Source organism: Perissodus microlepis, chromosome 3 (genome assembly GCF_051167445.1).
Source record: "Perissodus microlepis isolate ML-2025 ecotype Zambia chromosome 3, ASM5116744v1, whole genome shotgun sequence".
NCBI lineage: Eukaryota > Metazoa > Chordata > Actinopteri > Cichliformes > Cichlidae > Perissodus > Perissodus microlepis.
The window spans coordinates 8,174,956-8,202,775 of record NC_140463.1 but is presented as its reverse complement, the minus strand read 5'-3'; the positions used below and the strand labels follow the sequence as shown (position 1 = coordinate 8,202,775).

At 44.1% G+C, this 27,820-nt stretch overlaps 1 protein-coding gene across 2 annotated transcripts; it reads left to right on the top strand.

Annotated features, from left to right (window-relative positions):
• The first annotated feature begins 1,015 nt into the window (after positions 1-1,015).
• On the top strand, positions 1,016-27,396 carry corin (corin, serine peptidase). Of its 2 annotated transcripts, XM_084923059.1 has the most exons (24): positions 1,016-1,357; positions 3,417-3,567; positions 6,748-7,056; positions 9,515-9,626; positions 9,843-9,947; positions 11,348-11,589; positions 12,645-12,758; positions 13,765-13,872; positions 14,869-14,979; positions 15,547-15,669; positions 16,136-16,243; positions 17,248-17,479; positions 17,586-17,728; positions 17,819-17,926; positions 18,028-18,141; positions 18,322-18,432; positions 18,806-18,929; positions 19,643-19,771; positions 20,040-20,089; positions 21,328-21,514; positions 21,594-21,756; positions 21,834-21,942; positions 23,184-23,317; positions 23,431-27,396. In XM_084923059.1, exons 1-24 carry the CDS (start codon positions 1,295-1,297, stop codon positions 23,611-23,613), a joined length of 3,333 nt encoding a protein of 1,110 aa, XP_084779185.1. In that variant the 5' UTR covers positions 1,016-1,294; the 3' UTR covers positions 23,614-27,396. The 2 variants fall into 2 exon arrangements, with proteins under 2 accessions (XP_084779185.1, XP_084779186.1); XM_084923060.1 differs by lacking the exons at positions 1,016-1,357; positions 3,417-3,567 and having other exon boundaries at positions 6,969-7,056; positions 9,519-9,626.
• The last annotated feature ends 424 nt before the right edge of the window (positions 27,397-27,820 follow it).

The following is a 27,820-nucleotide window of genomic DNA, read 5'->3' as shown; positions in this document are numbered from 1 at the left end:
CTCGTTTGTAATCCCCCTTGTGTGACCTTTAAAACAAAGTTTCAGGAAACGCCCCTCTCACTGAAGCTTGATCATGGTGAATGTTTACAGAAGGAGGCGCTCCATCCGTGGTTAAAAGCATTTCAAACCCATCTGAGTTTGCAACAGGTGGTGACAAAATCACCACACAACAGATTTATCTGCAACATTGTAGTTACATTATAGAAGATCGTAACTATGACTACGACCATCAAAGTCATCAAAAAAGAAACATTATTACAAGTTAACATCATGAATACGTTACATGTATGTTGTAAAGCAGCGGTCCCCAACATTTTTTGCGCCACGGACCGGTTTATGCCCGACAATATTTTCACGGTGTCGCGGATAAATACAACAAAATAAAACTAGTACCGGTACCGGAAAAAAGAAAATTTATTCATAACACACGTGAAAAGACCCAGGAAAACCGAGTAAACGATAAAAACGATAACAAAATAACGCTGAAAACCGATAAAAACCCTGAAAACTATACATTTCACACCTGAGCCTCAACTCTCGCGGCCCGGTACCAAACGACTCACGGACCGGTACCGGTCCGAGGCCCGGGGGTTGGGGACCGCTGTTGTAAAGGGTGCTGTCAGACTTTTTTTTAGCATTTAAAACATTAAGCGAGCACAGACAGCCTCTGTGGGGTTCCACTCCTCACTGATGGGTCACAGCTCTGAAAAACTCCTGGAAACGCCCCTGCTGTTGAAACTGGGGCACCTCTTAATACTCTTAATGCACCTGTTTACCTCCATCCTATGATAGTAAACTCCACCCATCTCAGACTGCTGCTTCTGTTTGTCTCCAGGGCAGACCCATCTCCACCCACCCATCCACCCTCTCCCTGCCACTTCCCCAGGTGGATGCAGATGTAACCAGAGAGTTCAGAGTCTGATTTGTGTTTGTATTCCTGACAGAACTTTCGGAGGTGTCTCTCACCCGTTGGGGGTACCCCCTGCTGAGGAGCGCACCCCCTGCTGAGGAGCGCACCCCCTGCTGAGGAGCGCACATGTGCGGCAGCAGCTTTGAAGCTGGCGCTCAGGGCGGCACGAGGCTCCAGCCCTGCACCTGAATCCAGGAGCTTTAATCCCACGTTAAGACCTCCTCACGTGGGCACGACCTGAGCTGTGTGACAGTAAACAGCGGAGGGGGAGGAGACGGGGTAGGGGCGGAGCCAGCGTGTCTCGTGCCCGGTTAGTTAGCGGAGCAGCTCGCGGGCAGCAGACAGAGGGATGGTCTCGCGCTCGGCGGCGGGCAGCAGCAGGTCATGTTGTCCGCGCGGCTGGAGACCTGCCCGCGTGTCACCTTCAGCGGAGCGGGAACTGCGGCGGTGAGTGCCCCCCTCGCTCTCTCTCTCTGTGTCCCCGCTGTCTGCGGAGCTCTCTCTACCTCTGTCCCCGCTTCTGCTGCTGTCCTTGGTGTCCGTCCTCTGTCCTCTCCGCCTCTCTGTGCTGCTGCTGCTGCAGACTCTTCTTATTCTGCAACATTTCAAAGATATTTCAAGGCTTTAATCAGAGAAGCGTCAACAGAAAACTGGCGCAAATATGTTTTTATTTCTGTTTTATTTCAGCCAAATCTCATTGAGTCATTTCTGTTTGAAATTTATTTTCTGTTTAAAAAAATCAATCAGCTGCTTACCTTTTTATGTTACTGTCACATTTGTGCAAAAGTCAGTGCACTTTTGTCTCCTGCTGTAACATTTACCTGAGGGCACAGGTGTGCTCAGGAGCATGAAGCATGTAGGAAACAGGATGTTGTTCCAATATCTGACTTTTAATGTCGTGTAGTGATGTAGTGATGTCCGTCTGTGTAGAGTTTTCAGCGAATGTGAGCTCTGATGGTTATAAAACTGCACCCAGAAAACAGCAGCTACACTTTCATTTCTTTATTAATAACTCTGATAAATTTAATTTCTTCTTAATAAATTTCATTTCTTTTCTCAATGGCACCTTAGATTTGATCATGTTTGGGTAATTAGTGGCTCTCTGTTTATTCATAAAGACTTTGATTTATTTTGATGTAAAATTTAAAAAGTCATATTAATTGTAAAATAAGGACTGAAGCCTCAAACAGCCCCGTGGCTCCAGCTGAAGCTCCTGACCCGTCTCCGTTTCTACAAGATGATCCAGAAAACAGCTGAAAGTTCACACACACGCTCAGCTCTCAGACCTGATGATGTGCTTTCGTTTATCTGCTAAACACGGTCGTCACCGTCCTCCTGATCAATACATTTGTGATGTTTCGGCGACTAAATGATTACAAACTTAGTTATTAACAGATAGTTGTAGTGCTGGAAGAATTAGAGCAAGTTTAATAACTACAGCTAATAATTAAAATAATCACGTAGTGATTTACAGAACAAACAGTTTACTCACATCTGATCAGAAAGTTTTATTATTTTTGACTCTTTTTCTTAAATAAAAACATTATTAAGACTAAGAACATTATAATGTTGTAGAAAACTAACATTTAAACTGTGTTTTCTTTATGTTGTGTGACAGTAAACTGGGTGTTTTTGATGATATAAATATGTCAGGCATCAGAAAATATCAGAACCAATAAATATGAACAGTTTTAAGAATTTACTTTATTAACCTCTTAAGCCCCAACGCCCCCTGATACGGGGGCAAAAGGCAGGAGATCAGGTAGGCTTGGGGCTTAAGAGGTTAATGCCTGAGGATTATGTGATTTCAGTTGCTCCAAGACATACGAACAGTAACCGACTGAAATAAATAAAATACAAATAAAATTACAAAATATATACAAATAGCTCAATTCTAAATATGTGTTGCAGAGATTAAATATATATGATTCACATCGTACTCCAAGCTGCTGTTATTCTGATCTGCTCCTTACGTAATTTTACCCTTCAAAGTAAAAGTCTGTGTTGTAAGATGTACATAACGTGCATGTTTTGTTTTTACTTTATTTAACCCAAATAGTGAGCTTCTTGTTATTATTGTCATGCAATAAAAAGAAAATGATCCAAGCTGCAGCTTTCACACACTCTTTCAGATGCACATGCATAGCAGAGGTTGTGGTAATAAATCAGCCAATCAGCACATTATACAGAGCAGCTCCACAGAGAGAGAGAGGGTGGTGGAGTGAGCAGTATTTAAAGTGGGGGGCCTGCTGTGTGGTGTCAGGTGTCGGCTCGTTGTCATATCTCTTCAAAAATAACTTCGGCGTGTCCAACGGAAACTCTGAGAGGGCAGAAACACCCCGAGCACCCACACCCACACCTCTGCTCTCTGTAAAAATAACCTTCAGTGGAAGAAGGGGGCGGGGCTAAACAGACAGTATAGAGCCAGAAGCCTCCTCTTTTGTGCTCTGATAACCTGGATCCTGGTGTTTTGAGTCCTCTGAATGTCTGTCTGTGTCCCACAAAGAATCTGGCTCGAGGACCCCAGGCGAGGATGGGCGGGGAGGCGTGTCCCCACAAGTTGGGCTCCACCAATCACCTTCGGCTTCTCCTCTACATCCTGATTCCCACCGTGAGCCTGCTGGCCGGCCTCCTGCTGCTCGTCCTGGTCCTCACTGGTAGAGACACACACACAAACACACAGTCTGGCTGATGACCTCTGAGGTCAGAGGTGTTCTCAGTGACCTGACAAAGACTCCACCCTTCACTTTCAGTCTGGACATGACCCTGATATCACTCCATCCCCCTCCTTCTCTGTCCTCTAATCTCCACCCGTCCTTTTGATTCTTTGTCTCTTTCCTCCCTTTTCCCTTCTTTTTCCATCCCATTCACACCATCATTCCTTCTTTTTTATTTGTCTTTTATTTCATTATTTCTCTTTTTACTTTCCTCAGTTTAGTTTCCTCCCTGCTTCTATCCGTTTCCGTCTTTCCCTCCGTCGCTGTTACATCCTCCTTCTTTCCCCTGAGTCATCCTCCTTCTTCCTTCATCCCTCCTTTCTCTCGATGAAGAGGAGCTACAGAGGGATAAGGGGGGAATGATGGAGGCACAGAGCACAGATTGATGTGTGTAGGAGGAGAAGTGTGCATGTGTGTCACCATGACAGCAGGGAGTCCCTCAGCCAATCAGCATGAGGATCAGACTGAAAGAATTTCAAATATTTACGCAGGTAGTAAAAGAGACGCTGCAGCATCTGTCCATCCAGACCTTCACCATCTTCCTCCTCCTCCCCCAGCTATCGTCTTCACCTCCATCACCTTTTCAGCCTCCCCCCTCATCGTTTCTCTTCCTCCACTGGATTTTCCTTCCTTTCCTTGTATCACAAACATTGTCTGAATGAATAAACTTTTTTAATTTACACTAACAGAAAATTTGAGAACTTATTTTCATTCTCCTCGCAGTGAGAGCTCCTCTCCTCTTTCTTCTTCGTTGGTTTCTTCTCCCTCTGCAGCTGTTTTTCTTTTGTCTTCTTCGCGACTTCGCGACTCATTGCACACAAATGGAAAGTGTGTGTGTGTGTGTGTGGCTTCTCTCCCCATTACACACTTAATGGTCTTTGCAGTGCCTCCTGCTTGCCTCCGTCTGTTTTCAGAGGGCTTTAATGTGAGGCTGTGAGTGAGAGCCTTCACATTCACTCTTCAGCAGTTTTTATTTCTCAGCCTCTGACTGAAGGATGATCCACAGTCACACTGTGTGCACATCACACCTGGCTCTCACTGTTGGACGGTGTTGTTGAGTCTCCACAAGCAGCAGCAGAAGTTTTCACAGTGTTCTTCTGAGCTTTATCAAAAGCAGCAGCCCGCAGCCTCACATGTGTCCTCATCAGGGGCGTGAAGTGAACTTTCTGCTGAGCGCAGCAGGAAACCAATCACACCGACAGCTTTTAGCACTCCTGGTTATTGCGATATCTGCTCCTGCATCTGCTGCAGGCGTGGGGGGAAGGAATCAGGCTGTTTTTTTAAAAAAATCTAATCAACAAATAAAAAATGATAAGTTCAGTTTTAGTCAAATTAAAGTCAGCGTGAGAACATCAGCAAATAAAATCTGGTTACTTCATCTCACTGCAGAGCTTTTCTCTGGTCCTTCACACCAGCTCACCGTCTGACAACCATATTTGTAGTTCAAGATCTACTGACCAATGATTTTGAAATGGCTCTGCTGCATGCAGGTAAACAGCCTGAGCACAGAGCAAATGAAGGAGGGCTTTTGATAAATTGCAGTCTGAAAACCATCGACTATCATTTTTGGATCCATCCATCCTATTCAAGCTGTCACAGATCCGGCGGCAGGGTACACCTGGACAGGTCTATCCCAGCGCTCCATTTCTTGATTTCCTTCTTGAATTTCTTGTGGCATTCACTCTGATTAATGGTTCCAGCTGTGGGACTTACACTTTGGCACCAGTTTTATTTATTTATTTTATGGAAGTCAGGCGCCGCTTTGCTCAGTCAAACAGAGACCACTCACGTTCATTTTTGACTTATTGGCTGACCTGAGATCTGTGTCTGTAGGCAGAGCTTCAGTAGCTGTTTATCAGTAGCTATATTATTTATATACAGTGATGAGTGGCCTGTTTCACAGTCATGTGGTGTAGATTTCAGGGAGACACTTGGGACACGTACCCACTGATATTTACAGCACACGCATTCGCCCACCCACTCCCCTCCTTACGCTGCAAAAAAACAGCCTCCAAGTGCATGACTTATGTATGCATACATGTTTCTTCACATACGCGAAGACGTCTCTGTCATAAGCGGATGTAAAAAAACGTGCAAAATGAAAATTCCTCGTTTGATTTGTTTCCACCAGAGCTGAGAGGAATCTCACACATGTCGGCAGTAATTCGGTGTGTAGTGTTTGAGGGGGTGAAGCCGATGATCTGTCAGTGACTCATTTGTAACATTTATACCAGAAATGCAAATGATGAAACCCACGGCTGTGTGTGACAGAAAATATGTAAAAAGATTACCATGGTAACCAGCTCTGTCTGACACGGCTGTGCTGTCTCATTAATAGTTTTTTTTCTTTGCTGGAAATGTCAGGTTGTTCAAGTTCATAAAGACGGACGCGGCCGGGGAGTTGACGAAAAACAGTGCTTTAAAAACTCTAAAGTAACAAAGGGAGGAAGAGAGGAAGGGGTGGGGTGGGGAGACTCACTGTGAGATCAACACTGTAAGATGTACTGTAACCACACACCAGCAGGGCGAGGGACAACAATGAAGTCAGTCAAGGCAATATTCAAGACAGGAAGAGAAAAAAGGCAGGAAGTGAAAACAGAGAAAGCCAAAGAGGACCTGACCTTCAAAATAAAAGAGAAATGAGACTCAAAAGCAGAGAGGGGAACACATTTATCAGCTCAAAAGCTTCTTTTCCATTAAGAACTTGGGATTCCTGTCCCTTCATTTTGTGGCATTTTCCATTCTCACCATAACTGAGAGTTTTGCTTCTGGGGTCCTTTATTGATGACACACCTGTAGAAAAGAGTCAGTGTGTTCATGGACGTTTAGGTTAAATGTGACCACGCCTGGAGAATACAGACATTTAGGTTTCTGTGAAAGGAGAGCTCTTTTTAGCTTTTATATCTTCTAAATTATTAAATTGTCAAATTATTTCCTTAAAACTATTTGAAATTTCGGACTTTTTGTGGAAAAATGTGGATCCAGCGTGTGACACCACACAGCACTCATTCGTTCATGAACTGAATCCTTGAAGCCACGCTCATGGACGTTCATGCGTGGCTCAGAATCATGCCTCAACCGCCTCCTATGATTGGCTGATACCTGTGTCTTCCTCTGCAGGTATATTTGGCAGCACTCACTTGGACCCCAGCCTCCTCCCCTCACCCAAACCCATCGCCGACAGCAACCCTGGTTACCACAGCAACAGCACAAGTGACCCCTACCCCTCCTCCTCATTCACGGTGGAAACCGTCACGTATTCACCGCAGAACCGCAGTGAGAGCACACCTGCCGCCACCGGCGTTCCCCCGGTGACCTCTTCTCAGGCTCCGCCCACTCAGCCATACACAACGCCCCCTGATTGGCTTGCCTCTGTGACATCGCTGAGCACCGCTTGGCCGAGCAGCGCCACCTCTGCGCCCGACACAGGTATCAGGTGTGAGCAGGAAAGATGGAAGCAGCAGGGGGTTGTGGGAAACGCAGCTTTTAAAAGACCTGAGTAATGCCAGGGCTAGGGATGAACTACAAATCCCACAGTCCTCTGCAGTCTGTGTCCTTCCTGCTATCCGTCTGTCTGTTGCTATTGTTGTGTCCTTTCCCGTCAAACAGTAAAATCTTATTAGGCTCCATTAGTGTCGACTGGATGAGTTGATACCTGAGAGTAGCTGCAGAGGATGAGCTGCATTCAGATCTGCTGTCCTCTACTCTCCTCTACTGACCTGATGGGCTGAGCAAGAGTGTGTGTGTGCATCTGTGCTGATAAATCGTTTGTTGGGTTGCTATTTTAAAATTCCCCTCGTCTCCGTCTCTCTCTGTTCCTCTGCTGTCCTTCAGTGTCTCTCTCTCTGTTCCCATGTATTAATGTGCAGTCGAGGTGAATGCTAATGAGCCTCAGTCTGTCCTGCGCTCTGATTGGACACTGGACACTCACCAGATTTGGTGGATGTTTGACCTCCTGCCCAGTTCGGCCACCTTGTTAAAAAAGGTCACGCTCAGTGATTAACTGACTCTCTGATAACTTAGATTTCTCCCACTGAGACAGCAAGTCGGTGGTGTCACCTGGCTGTTTGTCATGCTAATGCTAGCTACAAGTGTCTTCTTAAAGCACTGACATTGATACATCCAACTGTGGACAATCCAACCAATTACAGGGGAGGTTTAAACACAGAAAGACCTCAATTTACTGTCATTTGTTATTAGTTATTTGTTATCTTACTAAGTTATTTGTCCCTAAAAATCTCAGAAGGATGGTCTTACTTATCCTGGAAGGCATTAATTTGGCCTACAGTAGTTCTGTAAGCATCATCCATCCAGACATCCATTCCTTTGTCCATCCATTTTCTTTTGGGGATCTGTGGCAGCAGCTTATTCTAGTCATTCTTTAAGCCAGCAAAGTTTTCCAGTTACTATATAATCTCTGAGTGTACCATTTTTGCCTGTGTCCCCAAAACCCTCTAAAGGACATCCTGATCAGATGCCAAAACTGATTGGCTGGCTCCTCCGAAGGAGCAGCAGCTCAGCTCACCAGATGTTTGCACTTCTTACTTTGTCCCTAACAGTCAGTCTGGGAACCTTCCTGATGTTTCAGTCACTTCCTTTTTTTGGTTGCTATCCTCTCCTCACCCCAACTGGTCATAGCAGATAGCTGCCCCTCTGAGCCTGGTTCTACCGGAGGTTCCTTCCTGTTATAAGGGAGTTTTTCCTTCCCACCAAGTGCTTGCTCAGAGGGGGTCGTCTGATTGTTGGGTTTTTTTCTCTATGTTGCTTTGAGGTGGCTGTGATGTGGAGCTACATAAATTAAACTGAATTGACTGCTCGTGACCACAGGTGAGGGTTAGATTATAGATTGACCATTATGACGAAAGATTGTTTTTCAGCTCGCTTTGATTGTGACCATAATATTTAAAAATAAACACTGACATTCCATGAAAATCATGCAGGTGAAAAATACCAGTACAGTTTTGGTTAGATCAAACACGTATTAAGCACGGGTGCTCCCATTGGCTTTAGGTCAGTCAAATCCAACCCACTGGCACAGTCAAAAGAATTCAACAGTTCCTGAATGCAAATGTTTCTGCATAGATTTTTCAGTGATATTAGGGTTATTATGGTAATCCCAAGTAGGGCGTCACATCCAACTCTTGGCAAATAACCCAGAGAACAAAAGCAAACAGCAAAACAAAATAATAAACAGACAGTAAAAACTCAAATGTCTGATAAAATGTCTGTTTCCTGTAGAGCTCCATCACACTCCCTCACTTTCAACTCAACCTTTGACTGCTGCAACACCATGCCTGGGATTACTGTAATGACCCGAATTTCACCATTGGAATTCTTTTAATTGACCAAATGGTTCAGGAGTTACGGGAGCTACAGGTGTAAAAAATATAAACCACCTGTCTGACTCCAGCGACAGGTTAGATTTCAGAGGATTCAAATCTGATAACTGTGAGTTTCACCTGCTGGTTTTGGTCTCAGTGTTGTTTGCCATCATTTTCACAAGATCAGCAAACTTTAGCCACCAGACGCTGCTGGTGCAATTAACTCCAGAGCAGCCATCAAAATTCTCCAGAAGACTCCAACAGAACAAACACAATCCAAGGGACCAGTTCAGGGACTCCAGTTAGCTGAGGTGAAGTCTAGCAGACAGCTAGCAGCAAAGAGTCTGTGACAGCTCTATCAAACAGTGAGGATACTAAGCCAGTAATAACCCATGTTTCTATCTAGAATTAGGTTTTTATGCCACTTCTCTCACACTAAGCACAGCTTCCATCTGGGTAACAAAACACAACAATGACATTGTTTTATAACGAGGCTGTAATGACGGCAGCAGCCTGTAGGGGCAGCGTTCAGGGTTTGATCCTCGTGACCAGCTGTCTCTGTGCAGGTAGCTGTCAGCTGATCGTGGAGCCTCAGTGTCACATGTTGCCCTACAATCAGACGTGGCTGTCCTCCTCCGTCGCCGTGGTGAAGAGCTCAGAGGTCGACATGTTGCTAAGGTAACAGTACTTCCACTAAAAGTCATTGAATTATCTACAGACAGCTATTTCATACTGAAAAGAAGACAACACAATTAGAGGCATCACCTCAGGTTGTGTCATGTCAGGGTTTCATTACTTTTAACATTTAAATGATCCAAACGATTCATCAGTGAATCGATGAGTAGATGAGTGTTAGCTGGGCTCCCGGCGGTGACTGAAGCGTGTGTGTTTCAGGTTCTTCAGCTACCTCAGCAGACTCTCATGCTACAGACACATCATGCTCTTTGGCTGCTCGCTGGCTCTGCCCGAGTGCATCGCAGCTGACGGCACACACAACAGGTAACACACACACAAACCTACAGTCAGCTGTTTCCATACACAGACCTTACTTGGCCTATTTCACAGCCTCTCCAGTTTCCATATAAGCAGCTCGTTGCTGTGGAGTCGTCAGTGTCGACCTTTCTGGACTTGATCTGGGATTGAAGATTGATTGAAGAATCTGATGTGAGCTGGAGGGCCGCTCTGACCAGACGACAAACATAAAAAACTAAAAAATATAGAAACTATTTATATTAAGAGAAAAGTGGTGAGAAAAAACAAGTCCTGCTGCACTGTACAAGCTGTTTATTTGCTGTCTGCTTGTTCTCAATCCACAACATGTCCACCTATTTTAATCTGTCCAGAACTGAAGCTGATGTTTGCTCCTTTACTTATTACCACAGATTGTCCCTTATATTATCTGTAAGCTTCTTTGCTGCGACTAGAAAAGCAGTCTGAACCCTGAGTGGAACTTTGAGAAGATTGAAATATGGTCTTATCTGTTTCTCAGATATCACAGTCGTCTCTGGACACTCATAAAACTCATAATTAGACAATTAGAGCTCAGTGTTAGGTTGCCGTTTGATCGCAGTGTCAAATGTTCTCATCAGCAACACTATCCAACTGCTCTGCTGCTCAGGGTGAGGGCAGATCCCAGGGCATTAATAAACCGTCAGCGCGCTGCACGCTCAAACAGGTGGTGCCCTTATTATGTCTCAGTTTCAGCTTTTAGCACAGTGCCAGAGGCTCCAGGTGCAAACTCGGTCCAGAGTGAAACAGCGTTTCTTCTTCCCTGTCCTCGTTCCCTAGCATGATGCTTTGTTCAAACAGCACGACAGCCTGTTGGATTAGTTTCAGCGAATGTCCAGCTGCTGCTGACAACAACCAAACCATAGGAGGAAGATACAGTCTGATAAGACACAGAATAAAGTGTATCTCTCCAAAGCTGTCAGGTGACCATCAGGAATGTTGGAGGTACCAAAATGCTCAGGCCTTCTTTAAAAGCCTGCCTCACAGTGCCAAGCAGCTTCTCTCAGTTTACCTAAATCTCTAATGCGAATGTTGTCTTTCAGTTCCAGCATATTCAGCAAAGACTGAACTTTGTCTTCCTCAGCTATAAAACACAAACAAGAACATGAAACTCAGCTGTTCACACAGTAAGTGGGACAGCAGCTGTATGTGTGTATATGGCTAATAATAACACCCTCACACCCTCCAAAATCAGAGGGCGCACACACACACACACACACACACACACACACACACACACACACACACACACACACACACACACACACACACCTTCAGTGTCAGTGGTTTCAACTCCAGACGACCTCTGACAGGAGGATTATGGGACTTTTAATGTTTTAATGATGCTACCAACTAACTGCTCCCTGACGTCCGCGTATGTGTGTGTGCAGGACGGTCGTGTTGCCCTGTGCGTCTTTCTGCGAGGCAGCGAGAGAAGGCTGCGAGCCAGTCCTACAGATGTTCAACGCCTCCTGGCCTGACTTCCTGCGCTGCTCCCAGTTCAGCAACACCACCTCTGCTTTGTCACCACCGTCATCACCATCATCACCATCATCACCATCATCACCTTCGCCAACAGGTCTCCTCACGTCACCTGCCTGCTACACACCACGACAGATTAAAGGGAAACCCTGTGAGTACAAACCACACGTAAAATCCTTCACTCACCAAAACTGGAGCTCAGACCTCAGGGACCGCCAGTTGGAAAAATGAGCCAATCAGCTAACGTATTAGCTCAGATAATTTCATTAAAACATTCTAAAGGCTCCAAACTCAATCCAGAGGTCCAGGTCAGGAACTCCAGTTAGCAGCTATCATCCACCTGACCCCTAATAGTACAAACTTTAAGCCTTAAACTTCTTAAAGGTGAATGAAATTTACACCTGTTGTTATAATCGTTATCTACGGAGACCAGTTTTTGAACTATTTTTGTAACGAGTAGTAAACATGTTAATTTTTCCTGTAAAGTTTTAAAATGGGAGTTTGTGGAAATGGACTTAGACAAGAATATGATTCGAATCTGAATAAAAGGTAGAGGACCAATGATTGAGCCTTGTGGAACTCCACAACCTGAAAACAGTCTGTGACGCCCTGTTCTCACAGTTAATCTGCTGGTTACTGCATTGAGTAAAAATGATTTGGGTTTGAACGTTTTCAGGTGAGATCTTGAAGTCACCAGTAAATACAGTTTACACAGTTGCATCCATTTACGCCAGCCATTACGATGCATGTAGCCAAAGTCTTTTTTTCCACAAAGTCTCATGTATTCAAACTTGTCTGTATATCTGTGAAACTCCGAGCTTCTGATAATGATACTGAGACATCATTAAAACTGCAGTAAAAACCAACACAGTCACACATTCGTGTCTTCAAACCAGCTTCAAACCACATCGTGCCAGCTTACAAAAACTGAGAGACATGGGAGTTAGCAAAAAGTGGACATGATGTCAGTTTTCACATCAACGTTGTTCCTGAGGCAGTGCGAGTATAGAATGACCCTTACAGGCTTCCTTTACATCTGCATTCATATTTTTTTTTCTCGGTCTCTCATTAAGTTATACTTCTGGTCGTGACTGAAAACAGTTTCTCTATCGGCCAAGTGGACATTAGAGGGTCTGCAACTTTTTATACATCATAATTATTGTTGTTGTACATCACTGCTGTACTCTCTCTCTGATTGGTTGGCAGCCGTATGTGGCGGGAAAGATCATTACTTGTGTGCGACTGGGATTTGCATCCCTCAGAAACTGGTGTGCAACGGCTACAACGACTGTGATGACTGGAGTGACGAAACACACTGTGGTGAGCACACACACACACACACACACACACACACACACTCTATTGTGGTCTGTGTAAATAGCAGGAAACGTTTCAGCCCGTCGTCATGGTGTTTGCAGGTGATTGAGTGGATGACAGTGGTATGGGCACTCTGTCTGTCACAGAAAGGTGGTTGCCATGGTAATATAGAGAATCTATAGGCAGCGACTATCAGAAAGGCAAAAGGGGAGAGAGAGAGTTTTCTCTTTGTCTTTTAATGTCTCTCTCCCTCTTTGTGACCCCAGCCTTCTTTTAACCAGCAGAGGTTTATGTGGCTGTAAAAGTCACACATGACAACGAATGAAGGAAGAACGACAAACAGCTATAAAGTGAGAAACCAACACAACAGGAAGAACTGAAGAGGACAGGAGGGAGAGGACGAGAAGATTAAACATGAGACAGTTTAACCATTCAATATTCATCAGGTCTCCAGTGACGCGTTAGTTTGAAGTTCACATCCTTTATTTTTCTTTACATATGTCTTTACCTGTTTCACATTCCCTATGGACATGTTATAACAGAGAAACTGCAGGGACACGAGAGAGCTGATTTCAAATGTACATCTTCTAGTATTTAGAACTATTTATAATTTTTAGGGTTTTAAGAGGTTAAAGTCAAAAGAAAGTGCAAAAGAGGCCAGACTTAACCATTCATAAATGTGAAGAAAAGAAAAAGCAAAACAAAAACAGGGAGCCAGAAACAAAACATGAGGAAACAAAATAAAGTCGAATGAACCACAGTGCTGCTGAAAAGCTTCAAGATTTGACAAAAAAAGTTATTCAAAAGGTTCGTGGATTGTTAAAAAATGTTCCATTACATCTCTTTTCTGTTTTTTTACTCTGTGCTCTCTCGGGAACGTGATTATTATTATGAAGAAAAATAAATATCTAACATGAGATAAAGGAAAACACGAGGAAAAGTGTAATGAAAAGAAAAAACACATGAAGAAGAAGTGCTGATCATGTCTCTCTCTCTCTCTCTCTCTCAGTGTGTGCAGATGGCGAGTTTCACTGTAACACGGGTCGGTGTCTCTCGCCCGCTCTGGTGTGTGACGGCTATGACGACTGTGGAGACCTGAGTGATGAGCTCAACTGTGGTAAGACCACACACACACACACACACACACACACACACACACACACACACACACACACACACACACACATCCATCACAGAGTATCACACACTCAGGGTGACGCAGTTTGGCAGCTCGGGATCAGCTGTGAAATCAGAGAGAGGGGAAGTGTGGACCAGGGGAATCCACCACCTGTCCATCACACACACACACACACACACACACACACACACACACACACACACACACACACACACACACACACACACACACACACACACATTTTTGTATCTCTGTGAGGACCCACGCTGAAAGCATCACCAGGCTCAGCTGAGATAAACAGTCTGAGATCGAAGCCAGTTATCATTCCTGCACTGAGGCAGTGCAACATATCAGTCTAACTGCTAAATTACAGGAACGCCACAAAGCTAAATGTCATTAAAAGTGGAGCTGCTCTGCTCATTTTTACCTTTGTATTTCTGTTCTTCATACACTACAGTAGCTTTACATGAGTTCAAAATCAACTTTTTAAAAAGTATTATTTTGGACCTCTGTGCAGCCAGTCAGTTCATCCTCTGTCTCGAACAAACTTTAGCTCCTCTTTAAAGCCACCTATCTTCTAAATGATATCCCTCACCAGCAGAAGGATACAACAATATCTAATCCCTCTCTGGGACACTAAAGATCCAGGATAGGGAAAAAAGTGTGAAAGGGAGCACTTAGAGCATTAAATCAATCCAATTTCTGAGTCTCATCATTTCATATCGTGTCTTTGTATCCCTATCCTTTAAATAAAGGCTTTAACTGTAATGTTGTACACAGTGACCTAGCTTTTTCAGGAAATGGCTAACCCTAACCTTTTACTGACCGTAATGGAAGACTTGAACACATTTCATTATTACAATCGCAAACTCTAAGTTAATTCAATGCTGTTAATAGAACATTAGCTCAGTCCAGACTCTGGAGGTCGTTCATGTTATTTATTTTATCTGAGTGTAGCTAATTGTATGTTTACAGTGTGTGATGTGGCCCGGGAGCACCGGTGTGGTGATGGGCGCTGCGTGTCCAGAGACTGGCTCTGCGATGGGGACCACGACTGTCTGGACAAGAGCGACGAACTCAACTGCTGTGAGTGACGGCTAGCTTAGCTTTGAGACATCAGTCATATTTATAACTGGTGATTAATCTAAAGTTGTGTTCAAATTGATATTTAATTGATTAGGAAAATAGTAGCCATGGTAACTCCTGACTTTTTCCATAGACAACCACAGAAGGACTCGATTTAAACTAAGAAATGAGAGGTTTAACTTTCTTGATTCGCTCATAATTAAACAATTTACTACTTATACTTTGTTTGCTACTGGTTGTTCCCATTTTCACAGCTCACTGAGCTCAGCAAAACTTTCCAGTGGTACGCACTGCCCTCTGGTGGTGCTTTCATGTGGTGCACTACCAAAAAACAGCATCTTTGGATCAGTTAAAAGAAAAAAAATGGAACTGCAGCAGGAACAAATGTACATATAGATGAAAGGACTGAATAGTGAATGTGAAGAAAGCTTTAGTCTGCCTCACATGGTTTCCACTCCGAGGGAAACGTGACAACTTGTGAGCACTCAGCTGATTTACTCTGATTTACTGCTGTGTCACGTGTTACTATAACTCATCAAAAATTACAGTAAGTGTGTGTGTTTGCAGCTTGTAAGAGTCAGGGTCTGCTGGAGTGCAGGAACGGTCAGTGCATTCCTTCTGCGTTTCGCTGCGACGGCGAGGACGACTGCAAAGATGGCAGCGATGAAGACAACTGCACCGTAGACCAGAGTGAGACTCTGTCTGTCATTAGAAGCAAAATCACACTTAAAGAAAGTTCAGACAAACTAACCTTTTGACCATAAAAGCTGTTATAAAAGACAGAAGATCATTCAGATGAACTCAAACATCTCACACACTGATTAGTGACTTGGTAAATCTTAGATCCCTAATGACTAAGATAATAATTCATTTTCACAGCTAATCACATCCTAATCGTCACCACAAAACAACACACTTTTATTTATAAAGCAGCTTTCCTGCACAGAGGCAGATTCTTAAAACTTAAAACAAGTTACAGGAGCCAAACTGTTATATATACTGACTGTCCTTTTTGATTGGTTTGACTCACTTTGTAAAGTCTCACCTTCTGCCTGCATGTCACCCTGTCCCAGCAATCCTCCTCTGTCACACATCTTCAACATCCTATTTCCAGTATTTCCACTATAGCGTCTTACCTGTGTGTGTGTGTTTCCAGGTCAGGGTGGATGTGTTCCCGGTCAGCCCAGCTGTATTGCCACTTCCTGTCAGCCCATGTGTGCTGGCGGCAACGCCGTGTGCGACCCGCGAAGCAACAGCAGCTGCAGTGAGTCATCAACAAACTGTCCTCACAAAGATAAATCTGACAATGAGAAGCTTGTCGCATTTAACCCTTTATCACCCAAGTATCATACCTGGATTTACTTTTTAATTTTGGCTGTAAAATTACAAAAAACACATCTTTCAGTTTCCAGTTGAATTTTCTATTTAACCCAAAATGCGGAGTTACAGTAATGAGGTGCACAGATGGTAAAATCCAGGCGGTGATGCCTCTATGTTCACACAGCAGCACCTTCTGAATCCAATATCCTAATCTGATACTCCGAATCGCCCAGTGAAGCTTGTCTTCTTTCCAAATTTACTGGAATTTTCTCCTCTGACAGTAACAGAGTTACTGTGATTTAGCTCTTAAGAAGTTTAATACTGCTGTTGTCACTGCTAAAGAGGAGAGAGACCATCCGGCACGCAGCCGTAAGCCATGTCAGGAGTGCCTGGTACATCTGTGAGGCTCCATTAATGCCGAACCATATCCTCATGTTTAGGTACAACATCTGCTTCATCCAGATGAGATGTTTTTTTGTTTTGTTTTTAAAGATTGTTTCAGCATGATGATGGCAAACAAATCATTTTGCTCATATTTCAAAAGCAGGTCTCTGTAGTAAAAGAGTCTGACTGTTAAACTGTCCTGTCTGCAGGTCAGACCTGTTATTGTCTGAAAACATCTGGAGCTTTATCAGATGAAAAACACAATAAAGGAAGTCCAGAGCTTTGAGCAGCTGGAATTCTGTATGAAGCAGAAACATTTAGCTCCACACACTTAAAATTACATTTTCACATATTCTTACATGACTTTAAAAACTTTCTGCACTGTGTGTTTACTTAATTATTTTAAAGTAATTACCTTCTAACTTACAGGCTGAAGTTGATTCATGCTTGGATGTATTTTAAACCTAAAAATGGAAGTTATTCATGTCGTATGCATTATGTGGGTGAAAGTGAGTAGAAGGTTTCCCTCTCGTATTAGTCTTCACTCTGCGCTCTGTGTCCCAGCTCGCTGTGAGCCAATCAGCCTGGAGCTGTGTATGAATCTGCCCTACAACCTCACCAGCTTCCCCAACTACCTGGGTCACCTGTCCCAGAGAGAGAGCTCCGTGTCCTGGGAGTCCTCTCTGTTCCCCGCTTTGGTCCAGACCGGCTGCTACCAGTACCTGATGTTCTACGCCTGCACGCTGCTGGTACCAAAGTGTGACCCGGTCAGCCTGCAGAGGGTGCCGCCCTGCAGGTCAGCGCACAGTCAGCTAGTTAATCATCACTTTATTCCTCTGGAAGGTTTCAGATACCTTTCCTCTCTCCTTCTCTCACTCTGTCCTCACCCTCTCGCCCTGCAGGTCGTTGTGTCGTAGTGCAAAGGAGAAGTGTGAGTCGGTGCTCAGCATTGTGGGATTGCAGTGGCCGGAAGACTCAGACTGCAGTCAGTTTCCAGAGGAGGGAGGAAACACAACCTGCCTGCTGCCAGAGGCCGGAGTCGACGGTACACTCCGTTTGTCCCGAAGACGATCGCTGAAACTTTCTGCTCCTAAAACTAAAATCTTCTGTTTAATGTGTGTTTTCGTGGTGACAGAGTGCTCTCCGAGCCACTTCAAGTGCAGGTCAGGTCGCTGCGTGCTGGCAAGCAAACGCTGTGACGGACACCTGGACTGTGATGACCACAGCGACGAGGACAACTGCGGTGAGTCATTTCAGAGCCATCGAGGCCGCTGCGGCCTCATCGAGACGAATGTTTCAGCAGTTTAGTGCAGCAGGTTATGATCTCACCTTTCTGTGTGTCAGGCTGCTCTGAGCGTGCTCTGTGGGAGTGTCCCGGCAGCACAGTCTGCATTAAAGCCAGTATGATCTGCGATGGGTTCCCAGACTGCCCCCAGCTGGTGGACGAGACCAACTGCTGTAAGACTCACCGATGTTGATGTTATTATGTTTTGTTCTAAGTGCAGTGCTAACAGTCTGATCTGTCATTGATCTGAATTAACTATCAATCACAGTTTTATTCTTAAAGATTTCTCTGCGCTGGGCGAATATTCCCCTTCCTGACTGTATTATTAATGATATGTATTCATATTTCCTCAGCGGTGTGCAGGGATAACGAGCTTTCCTGTAACAACCATCAGTGTGTCCATCGCACTCTGTGGTGTGATGGAAAGAAGCACTGCTCAGACAGCTCCGACGAATGGAACTGCGGTAGGATAGTCTCACTTTTAAAAAGTTGGTCTAATTTTGGTGATGGGTTGTTCTTTAATATGTTAACAGGGACACCTGAGTGCAGCTTTGGTCCTTCTACTTTTCATCCTGCAAAATCAATCTCTGTGTCTGCTTATTTATACATTCACTAACTATTGATAATGGTGAAACAGCAGAGAGTATTTGTAGTAGACAGCTGTGTATCATCTGCGTAAAGTGAAGTTCAACATGATAAAGTTGCACAGGGAACATTTATTTACTGGTTTTTAAAAAAGGAATTTCAGACTTGACTTATAAATAGAGGTATTTTACAGTATTTCATCTCTGATGAGTATTTACTCTCCAAACATGCGCTGATCTGTTCTCTCTGCAGTGTCTCTGTCCGATCGATCGGGCTCTGTGCTGACGGTGTTTAAGACGGCGGCAGAGTATCAGGTCTGTGCAGATGAGTGGAACGACGACCTGAGCGAACTGACCTGCAACCAGCTGGGACTAGGGTAAGGTTAGTAACACACACACACGTGTTCGCAGCACTTCAGAGGACGTTATTAAAGACTTTCTTCACATTCAAATATTTTTATTTATGATGTGGAGATAAATGAGACGAGTCCCCAAAGTGTGAAGTAAAAACAAAGAGCATCCAGTTGGACTTCCTGTCTTGTGTTTCCCCGCCTGGCCGACCAGCTCCTTGATGTTCATTCAGAATCTCACCTCCGACTCCAGCTGCATCATCCCGGACTGCAGCTGACAGGCTCAGACTGTCCTCTGCTCTGAAAATCGGTTTTGAGACGGTTCAGTTACTGCAGTTCAGAACAGTGGAGTTGGAGTCTGCCCTTGGGATGAGAAACTGACTGGAGACACGTTATTCTGAGGGAAACTCTAAATACATACACAAACCATCTAAAAGTAGTTTTTAGACGTGCACTGCAGGCATTGATCTTTGTAGACATTACCCAGAGGAGCTGGAGGTGAAAACAGATGTCTGACTCACAGATGGGCTTTATCCTGTCAGATTTATCCTTGTAAAAGTAATTATTTGTGGATTTATTCTGTGAGAATAGAGCAGGTAATTGTCAGGTGAATTCTGTGTTCTGTCTCGTGCACACTCCACCCAGACAGCTTCACTGACCTAAAGCAAACACATTGTTTCCTGCAGTGTGAGCATTTCTGAGTTTCTGATGGAATAAGCATATTGTGTTTGTCTCTGCAGGGTTCCCTCCTCTGTTTCCAGGGTGCCCGATCAGCCCGGCGTCCAAGGCCGTCGACGCTGGTTACACGTCCACCCTGAGTGGCACCAGAGGAACGGTTCTGCTCTGCAGGCCCGGCTGGAAAAGAGAAGGTAAGAACCTTGTGGTGAGTCGGTCAAAGAGACCAAACTGAGGCTGATTTAATAAGAGGGCCTCAGTCCAGCATTGAGTTTATCTGCCGGTCACTGATGTTAAAAACTGTCTGCAGTATCTGGGCTGAGCCCATCAGTCATCAGGCAGGAAACAGGACACCTGTTCAGGCAGGATGTTGTCTTATGATGACCTGGCCGTTTTGAAGAATTACTGTGAGCTGGTGTCGCAGTGATGTGTTTAACAGATGTTTCTCTGTCTGTCCTGCAGTCATGCGTGTCACTCCAGGCAGAGAGTTTCAGTCCTGTGTACCAGAGAAGGTAAACCTTCTTCTTTTATCCCTTACTTGGTTTGTTTGATCGCAGTTGAAATTTCTTTCTCTCAAATCAGTGTGTTTGTAGAAGCATGTTAAAGTGGACGTGTTTAACTTTTCCCTCATAGTCTTCCTCTGGTGGTGGATGCTCATAAAATAATAATGAGGTCAATAATGGTGCGCTAAGGTTTTTTTTTCTGCTCTGGCTCTGTATGATGTCACAGAGAGCATCTATATAGTTATCTCTGATGTTCCAGCCATTCAGGGTTTGACTTATAAAGGATGGAGCTAAAAATGCCTGTTTTTAAGGGGCTGCGCAAAGGCCCAGTGTGAGATAAAGAAGTGTGATTTTGAAGCTACTGTAGTTGAGTTGAAGAGTCAAACGGAGGTACTTTGTATGAGCAGGAGTAGATCAGCACTGTCACTCCTCATGCTACCAACAGATGGAGCTCAAATTTAAAAGTTTAATCTCAAAAATTGTCAAAGCAGCCACATTCAGCGCTACAGTCACTTATACACCGTTATGTATGAGGTCCAGCTGTTGATCAGCATCAACAGCTGGACCTGCACTCAAGGTTTAAGTGTAGTTTGGTATTTTGGAGTTCAGACGTCCAGCTGCTGTCTGACAGATGTTGACTGTGTCAGATTACAGAGATGGTCACCTCCTGACCAATTATACCGCGTTCTCTGTCACAACCTGCATGTTGTCTGTAGGTTGACTGAAGCAGACATAACAATTATAGATTGTATATATCACACCGTGAAGCAGAGGCCTCGTCATTTTAAAGCGTTTACCTTATAACTGTATGGCTGCCACCATATTGGAGCCTGAAGTGACGATCTGTTAGTACAATTAACCACACACCAGATATATCAATATTGTTATTATTATTATTATTATTGTTTATCAGATAATTGCATTAAAAATGCTTCAAAAAGGCTCCAACTGTACAAACACAGTTCAGGAACTCAAGTCGCCGTCCAGCTGTCAGCCAAAGAAGCCACGCCCCTACGAATATAACTTTAATAATTAACATGGCATCAGAGACCAAAACCGTTTTCTGTATTAGGCTGTAAACATGTTTGTTTCTGGTGTAAAGTGGACATTTAACACGGGAGTCTATGTGGGCTGTTGCCCTTTTGAAGCCTCAAGTGGACGTTGGAGGAACTGCAGGCTGTGAGGTTGCTGGTCGGCCATGATGGCTCATCATAAACAAATCCAGTTTGTCTCTTTGTTGCCGTCAGAGTGCGGTCTACGCCAGGCGGTGGGCCTTCACCCTCACAGGAAGAAGCGGATTCTGGGTGGCCGGGTGTCCCGGCGGGGGGCGTGGCCCTGGCAGTGCTCGCTGCAGAGCGGTCAGAGCGGACACGTCTGTGGCTGCGTCCTCATCGCCCGGAAGTGGGCTCTGACAGTCGCACACTGCTTCGAGGGGTAAGGCTTCAGGATGTGTCGTCAATGAGCCACATTTTATTTTAACCTCAAACACTAACGGTGTGTATGTGTGTCACAGGAGAGAGAGTGCAGACCTGTGGAAGGTGGTGCTGGGCATTAACAACCTGGACCACCCAGGAGGTCACAGTCAGAGCCGAGGGGTGCGCTCCATCATCGTACACCCGCGCTACAACCGGGCGGTGGTGGACTACGACATCAGTATAGTGGAGCTGGACTCTGAGGTCAGAGCGTGCTGCTGCACAGGATCGAGTATCAGCTGTAATCGCACTGGACTGATGAGGCGTGTTAATGTTTGCAGATTGAGGAGACGGCCTTCGTCAGACCGGTGTGTCTGCCTCAGCCGGGCCAGCTGCCTTTACCCGACTCCTACTGTTACATCACCGGCTGGGGTCACATGGGCAACAGGAGTGAGTACACACACACTTCATTCTTTGGCCGTATCCCACTCCTAATCTTAGACTAAACTCGCTTTTTGTACTTGTAGCACAAGTAGGCACGCACACACTTTGTTTGTTTGAAACACAAATCTTTCAATCATTTTTCGTCTACCAGAGTTTTATTCTCGTCACGCAGAGTCGGTGCATTTAGACTTTGCAGAGTCCTGCTCCCTGTCTTCATCTGCTGGTTGAAAAACATCAGGCTGGCAGCTCTTTTTGAAAGCAGAAAGAATAAGCCGAGTCAGAGAGGCTCTGCCCTCGGTCTGAGTTTCTGCTCTCGTTATTCAGATGGCCGTCACTCTGAGAGAGAGTGGATATAACTCAGTTTCTCAAGCTGCTCTGTGCTCAAGCGCCCTAAATCTAGACTCCATCACCGTGAAAGTTACATAAACTTGAAATCATGCAGCTTGGTTTGAAACTACAAACCTTTCTCCTGCTTGTAAAGTTGTAACTGATGTTTCATTAAACTCTCAAACTGGGGAGTTTCATTCATTTCAGATTAGCTAGCAGTTAAGCAAGAAAACTCTTCGCGTAGCTTACCAAAGATATTGTGTGGATTGAAATGTGACGAGCTTGGAGCGCGTCTGGTCTCAATGTTGCACCCACACGTGTGTCACAGGACCGACGCCGATCCTGGGAATGCTCCAGGCGTGGCCGGGTCGCGTTCCAGCTCCGATGCAGCTGCTGCAGCTGGTTGTTTCCACTCAGGAAAATATTTGAGATTCCACCAGATACACACCAGCATGTTTCAGAAGGGTCACACAGGTGGCTCCAAAGATAACACCAAGTCTATAATTTTTATTCTATTTTTCACCTCAGTCTCCATAATCATAATCATAATCTGCCTTTTCACTCAATTTAAGTGCTCAAAACGCTTTCTACTCCACGTCTCAATCACCTAATCATGCACTCATGCAGTGATTTTATGTACGCCTAGGCAGCTTTTACATTTACACACTTAGACACCAGTGGATGCATCAGGGGCAACTCGGAGTTCATTTTTATGTCCAAGGACACTTGGAACTAACAAAACGACATAAAAGACGTGCTTTTGTTAGTCGCCAAGAGCGTCCTCCGTGTGAAAACAGCGCTCATTCCTTCTGATCTTTGAGCTTTAACGTCCTTTGAAAGGAAAGCTCAGAGTACTTCGAGATCCTGAGCGCTCTTATTATATTTAAAGCCTCCTCTTCATCCTGTGTGTTTGTGTGCAGTGCCCTTTAAACTGCAGGAAGGGGAGGTCCGGATCATCTCTCTGTCTCAGTGTCAGTCCTACTTCGACATGAAGACCATCACTCCCAGAATGCTTTGTGCCGGCTATGAAGCTGGAACCGTCGACTCCTGCATGGTAACATCTGCACCAACAGCTGAATTAGTGTAAAGTCCAGCATGAAGTACCGAGGCCACACAGTTTCTCAGTGTGTGTGTGTTTAATGTGTGTGTGTTTGTGTGTGTGTTCAGGGTGACAGCGGCGGCCCACTGGTGTGTGAGGAGAGCAGCGGTCGCTGGACGCTGTTCGGCCTGACGTCGTGGGGCAGCGTGTGCTTCAGTAAAGTGCTCGGACCCGGGGTTTACAGCAACGTCACGCACTTCACCCCGTGGATCCAACAACAGATCTACATCCACACATACCTGGCCGACTGACACATACGCTCACTCACCTGACACTTCCTGCTCCAAGCTCTCATTCATTCCAGAAGGAAGTGATGTCATCATCAGCCACAACACACGTTCAGTTCCTTAACCTGTGCCTATACTGATAGCCTTCAGACGCTGTGTGAGCAACAGCTGATGTTGTCGGTGATTGAAAGTTACATCCATACAATCAGTCACTGAACTCTGATCTTATTGTTTTTATTACTCGACACATTCAAACCTACAAACATCACAGAAACAAAAACATAACCTCTGTGATGGTTAACCAACGCTCAGTGCTTCATGCTGGACTTTATACTAAGATACTTTTAAATGATGTAGTTCGAACCAACCATTAAACTTCCTGGGGCTGAAAAAACGACGAAGCATCAAAGACGGCAGTTCCTCTGCTGGGCTTCATCTCAGCTAACTGAAGTCACAGAAAACACCCAGGACACTTTCACTTTTCAATTCAATTTATTTCAGTTCAACTTTATTTATATAGAACCAAATCACAACAACAGTTACATCAAGATGCTTTATATTGTAAGGTAAACAAACTTGAATTCTGAGCAATGAAACAGTAAACTGTTGAAACTATGGTTAAACTCCATCATGAGACATTCAGCAGTGGTTTCATTTCACAGCTTTTTGCTTCTGTCACAAACTACACTATCCTCACACAGACCTAACAGCTGCTCAAAGATGTGTATCCCCAGATCAGCTGGCGAGTGGTTACTGGAGTTGGATGGGTGAAACTGGTTAAAAAGATGCTGCTCAAAACCTCTAGTTTGACCAGTTCAACCAGTCCAAGCCAAACAGATTGCAAAGGTTGCATCGAAGCTTGTCTGCAACTGCTCACCAAGCAGAAGGAAAACGTAAAAGTGTGATGTTTGACGTGCAGTCGGTGAGTAGTTGCAGGTTGCGAACCAGCCTCCAGGCCTGTGTGAGTGAGGACTTAGAGCAGTAGTTCAAACTCAACGTTGTGATGTTCATGTGTATCAGATGGCACATGGTCTGTTTCCAAGAACTCCATAAACTTCTTGTTCAAACTTTAAATCAGCATTAAAGCAGAAAAACTCCATTTCACAGTCATTTTCTCCGGCTACTTTGCCAGAAATACTCCTCAAGATTTCTGAAGAACATTGTCTTAAGGAGGAGCTAAAACAGCTTGCTTCAGACATGGCCCAGTATAAGTTCAAGAAGGATTATTATAAAGTGTGACTCATGCACAGCTACTCTAGAAACATCAAGGAATACATATATGGAGCTGGAAATGAGCAGGATAGATTCACTTACTTACCTAACTCATTAATCCCTATTTTAAAAAGGATTTAATAACAGCAATTAACAGATTAATGATAGTTTTGCAGCTGTGATACAAAATTGTGTCAGTGTTTGTGTTAAACATCCTGTAAGCAGAAGCTAAATCTGCTATTTCAGAGAAAGTTGAGGACTGTTTCCCGGACAGTAGCTGTGAAACCGAACATTTTAATGATATTAAGGCGTTTAGCGCTGAAGCTGCTAAAACAGACCAGCCGAGCACTCATTTTCCCACAATGCTTCACTCTATAGTGCCTAGCAGTAAAAAAAAAAAAGAAACAAAACAAAAACAAAAACAAATTTGTTACTTGTACAATGTCGTACTGTACGTGTGTGTGTGAGTGTAAGCTGCTGTGTGAGCGTCAGAAAGTGCTTCAAACCACACTGGCAATTTATATCGGGCAACTTTGATGGTCAACATGTAACTTTGTTCTCGCAGCTGCTAGTTACATTTATTTTCTTTCAGACAGAAACCTGTAACTGACCCCCCCGACCCCAGTCGTGCTGTATAATGGCACATGACGATGTAACACAAGCTTTATTTTTGTATATAGCATACACCGATGTAGTTTTAAGCTGTGTTTATTCATGTTTGTTTACGATAATGAAAAATGTCTTCAGAGGTGAAGTTAGAACAATGCAGATCATTAGCCTTTAAAGTTTCTGGCTTACAGATATATCGTTAGTAACGTAAACAGTTAATAACACGCTTATTAAAAATGATAAATCAGGGGACTTGAAGTAAAGTTTTACCCAGGTTTTATCTAAAAGTAACCTAAATGTTCATCAAAGTGGATAAAGCGCAAAAAAGCAAATATTTAAACTGCCTGTAAAGTATAACTTTAATGTATTGCTAATGTGGAAACATTAGTATTAATCCAAATGTTAACATAAGACATATGAGCTTTATCTCATGTATCAGACGGTCAGACTGTAGTTTAAAGCTAGCAGACTCACTAACACAAACGATTAACTGCCAAATTAGCGCCAGCTAGAATACGAAGCACAAATGTAGCACAGTATAGAGCGTTTAATGATGTGTTTTCATAGCGTTAGCACTAAGCTACATTAGCTTTTGCTGTGTATTTACAAGCCGTTTAGGTCCAACTGTTCAACAGTAACAGTTTTCACACCGTAGCTGAACTAGAAGGAGGAAAAAAAGATATTAAGACTTCATTAAAACTCACAACAGACGGTTTGTTTGCAGTTTACGTGTCTTGACAGCGTTTTTTTAGATGACTCTTCAAACACAGAGAGGGTTGGGGAAAAAAAAAAGGTTGAATTTTCTTTGTTGCAGTACTCCCAGTGATCACTGGGGTGTTGCCTCTATTTACATACACGTTTACCACATTTATGCTTTAAGCTAACTGCCTCACACTGAATTCACTGAAATATTAATGGTAACTGTTTTTGTTTGTTTTGTTTGCCTCATATGTGTGACAAAAATACTCACACAGACAGCAAAGAAGCATCAATACTACAGAGTAAAACCCTAACTCATACTGAGGCCTCAGTCACACAGGCCTAGAGACACTCAGCAACCTCTGGTCACAGGGGGAAACGTGTATTCCTCAATCGGTTGGCAAGTGGTTGCTAGCTGTTGCCAGGTGAAATCAGTCACAACAATGGTGAACCCCCAAAAATCTCCACGTGATTGTTGGTTGTTAGCAGTTTGCAGTGACTCCTCCTAATTTGTCTGCAAGACATCTTCTCATTTTTCCCTGGCACACAGTGGTTGCCCGGTGGTTGCCAACCAGTCTCTAGGCCTTGTGACTGGAGCCTTAGACTTCTGGGAGATCTGGTGGAGCTAGTGGACATGCAGGCGGTGATTCCTGTTTTTCTCCACCAGAGGCTCCAAAAGGCTGAATGCTGGTCATAATACACCCTGCAGTTATCTGGGCTTTTGTTTCAGAAAGCAGGTTTAGTGACAACTCTGACTTTGTTAAACCTGAGATGTAAGTTTAAAACAAAGGTGGAAATGTTTCTTGGAGGCTGTGAATTTGTTTCACTTGGCGAGATCAACATTTTAGCACTTCTCCCCATTTTGACTCCCTGTTAACCCAGCGGAAGAGTTGCCCAACGAATTGCCCCGTTGACCTTCTGTGCTGAGGTCGGACTCACATCCAGAACATTCCAAGTTGCTGCTGCTGATGTTGTTTTGTGTGTTTGGTTTTTTAAGAGTATTTTTCTACAGCGTTTTGTATGTCATGCTTCTTACACAGGGCTGTTAGTGTGTGTGTGTATGTGTGTGTGTGTGAGCACACAGTCACATGTACGGACTGTGTGATTGTTTCTTCCTGATTTAGCTGTTATGACTTTGTTATCATGATGATGATGATGATGATGAATAATATTTGATTATATGGATTCAAATGCTTTATGGACAGACTGTAGCCTTTAATGTTTGTGTAAACAGTGAATATTTGGTTTATATCATCTTGTATCACACTAATAAACTTATACACACACTCTCTCCTCTGTGTGTGTTTGACCTAAAGTGCTCTAAACACAAGTCATGAAAGGTTTGGCGAGGTTATGTTTAGATTAAGCAATGTGCAACTGCATATGTGACTCACGGCGTGTCTGCAGAGGCGTCACGTCTCTTTCCACTTCCTCTAGTCCAGAAAAAGAGATAAATAATGGAGATGTTGAGTGTCAGAAGTATCTTTAGATGGAGATTTTAAATAGAATGTGCTCAGACTGGAGAACTGTGCTCTGGTAATAATAAAAAGCCTTAAAAACACACTCTGGTTTAGTTAGACAAGCACAGTCCCAATAGGCTTGCTACACAAACAGGTGCACATTTTTATCAATTGTGCTTCCTTCAAAAGCTACCTGGAGTTAGTTGTCTGGGTTGTAGAGGGTCCCTTCCCCAATAAATAAAGACAGAGAA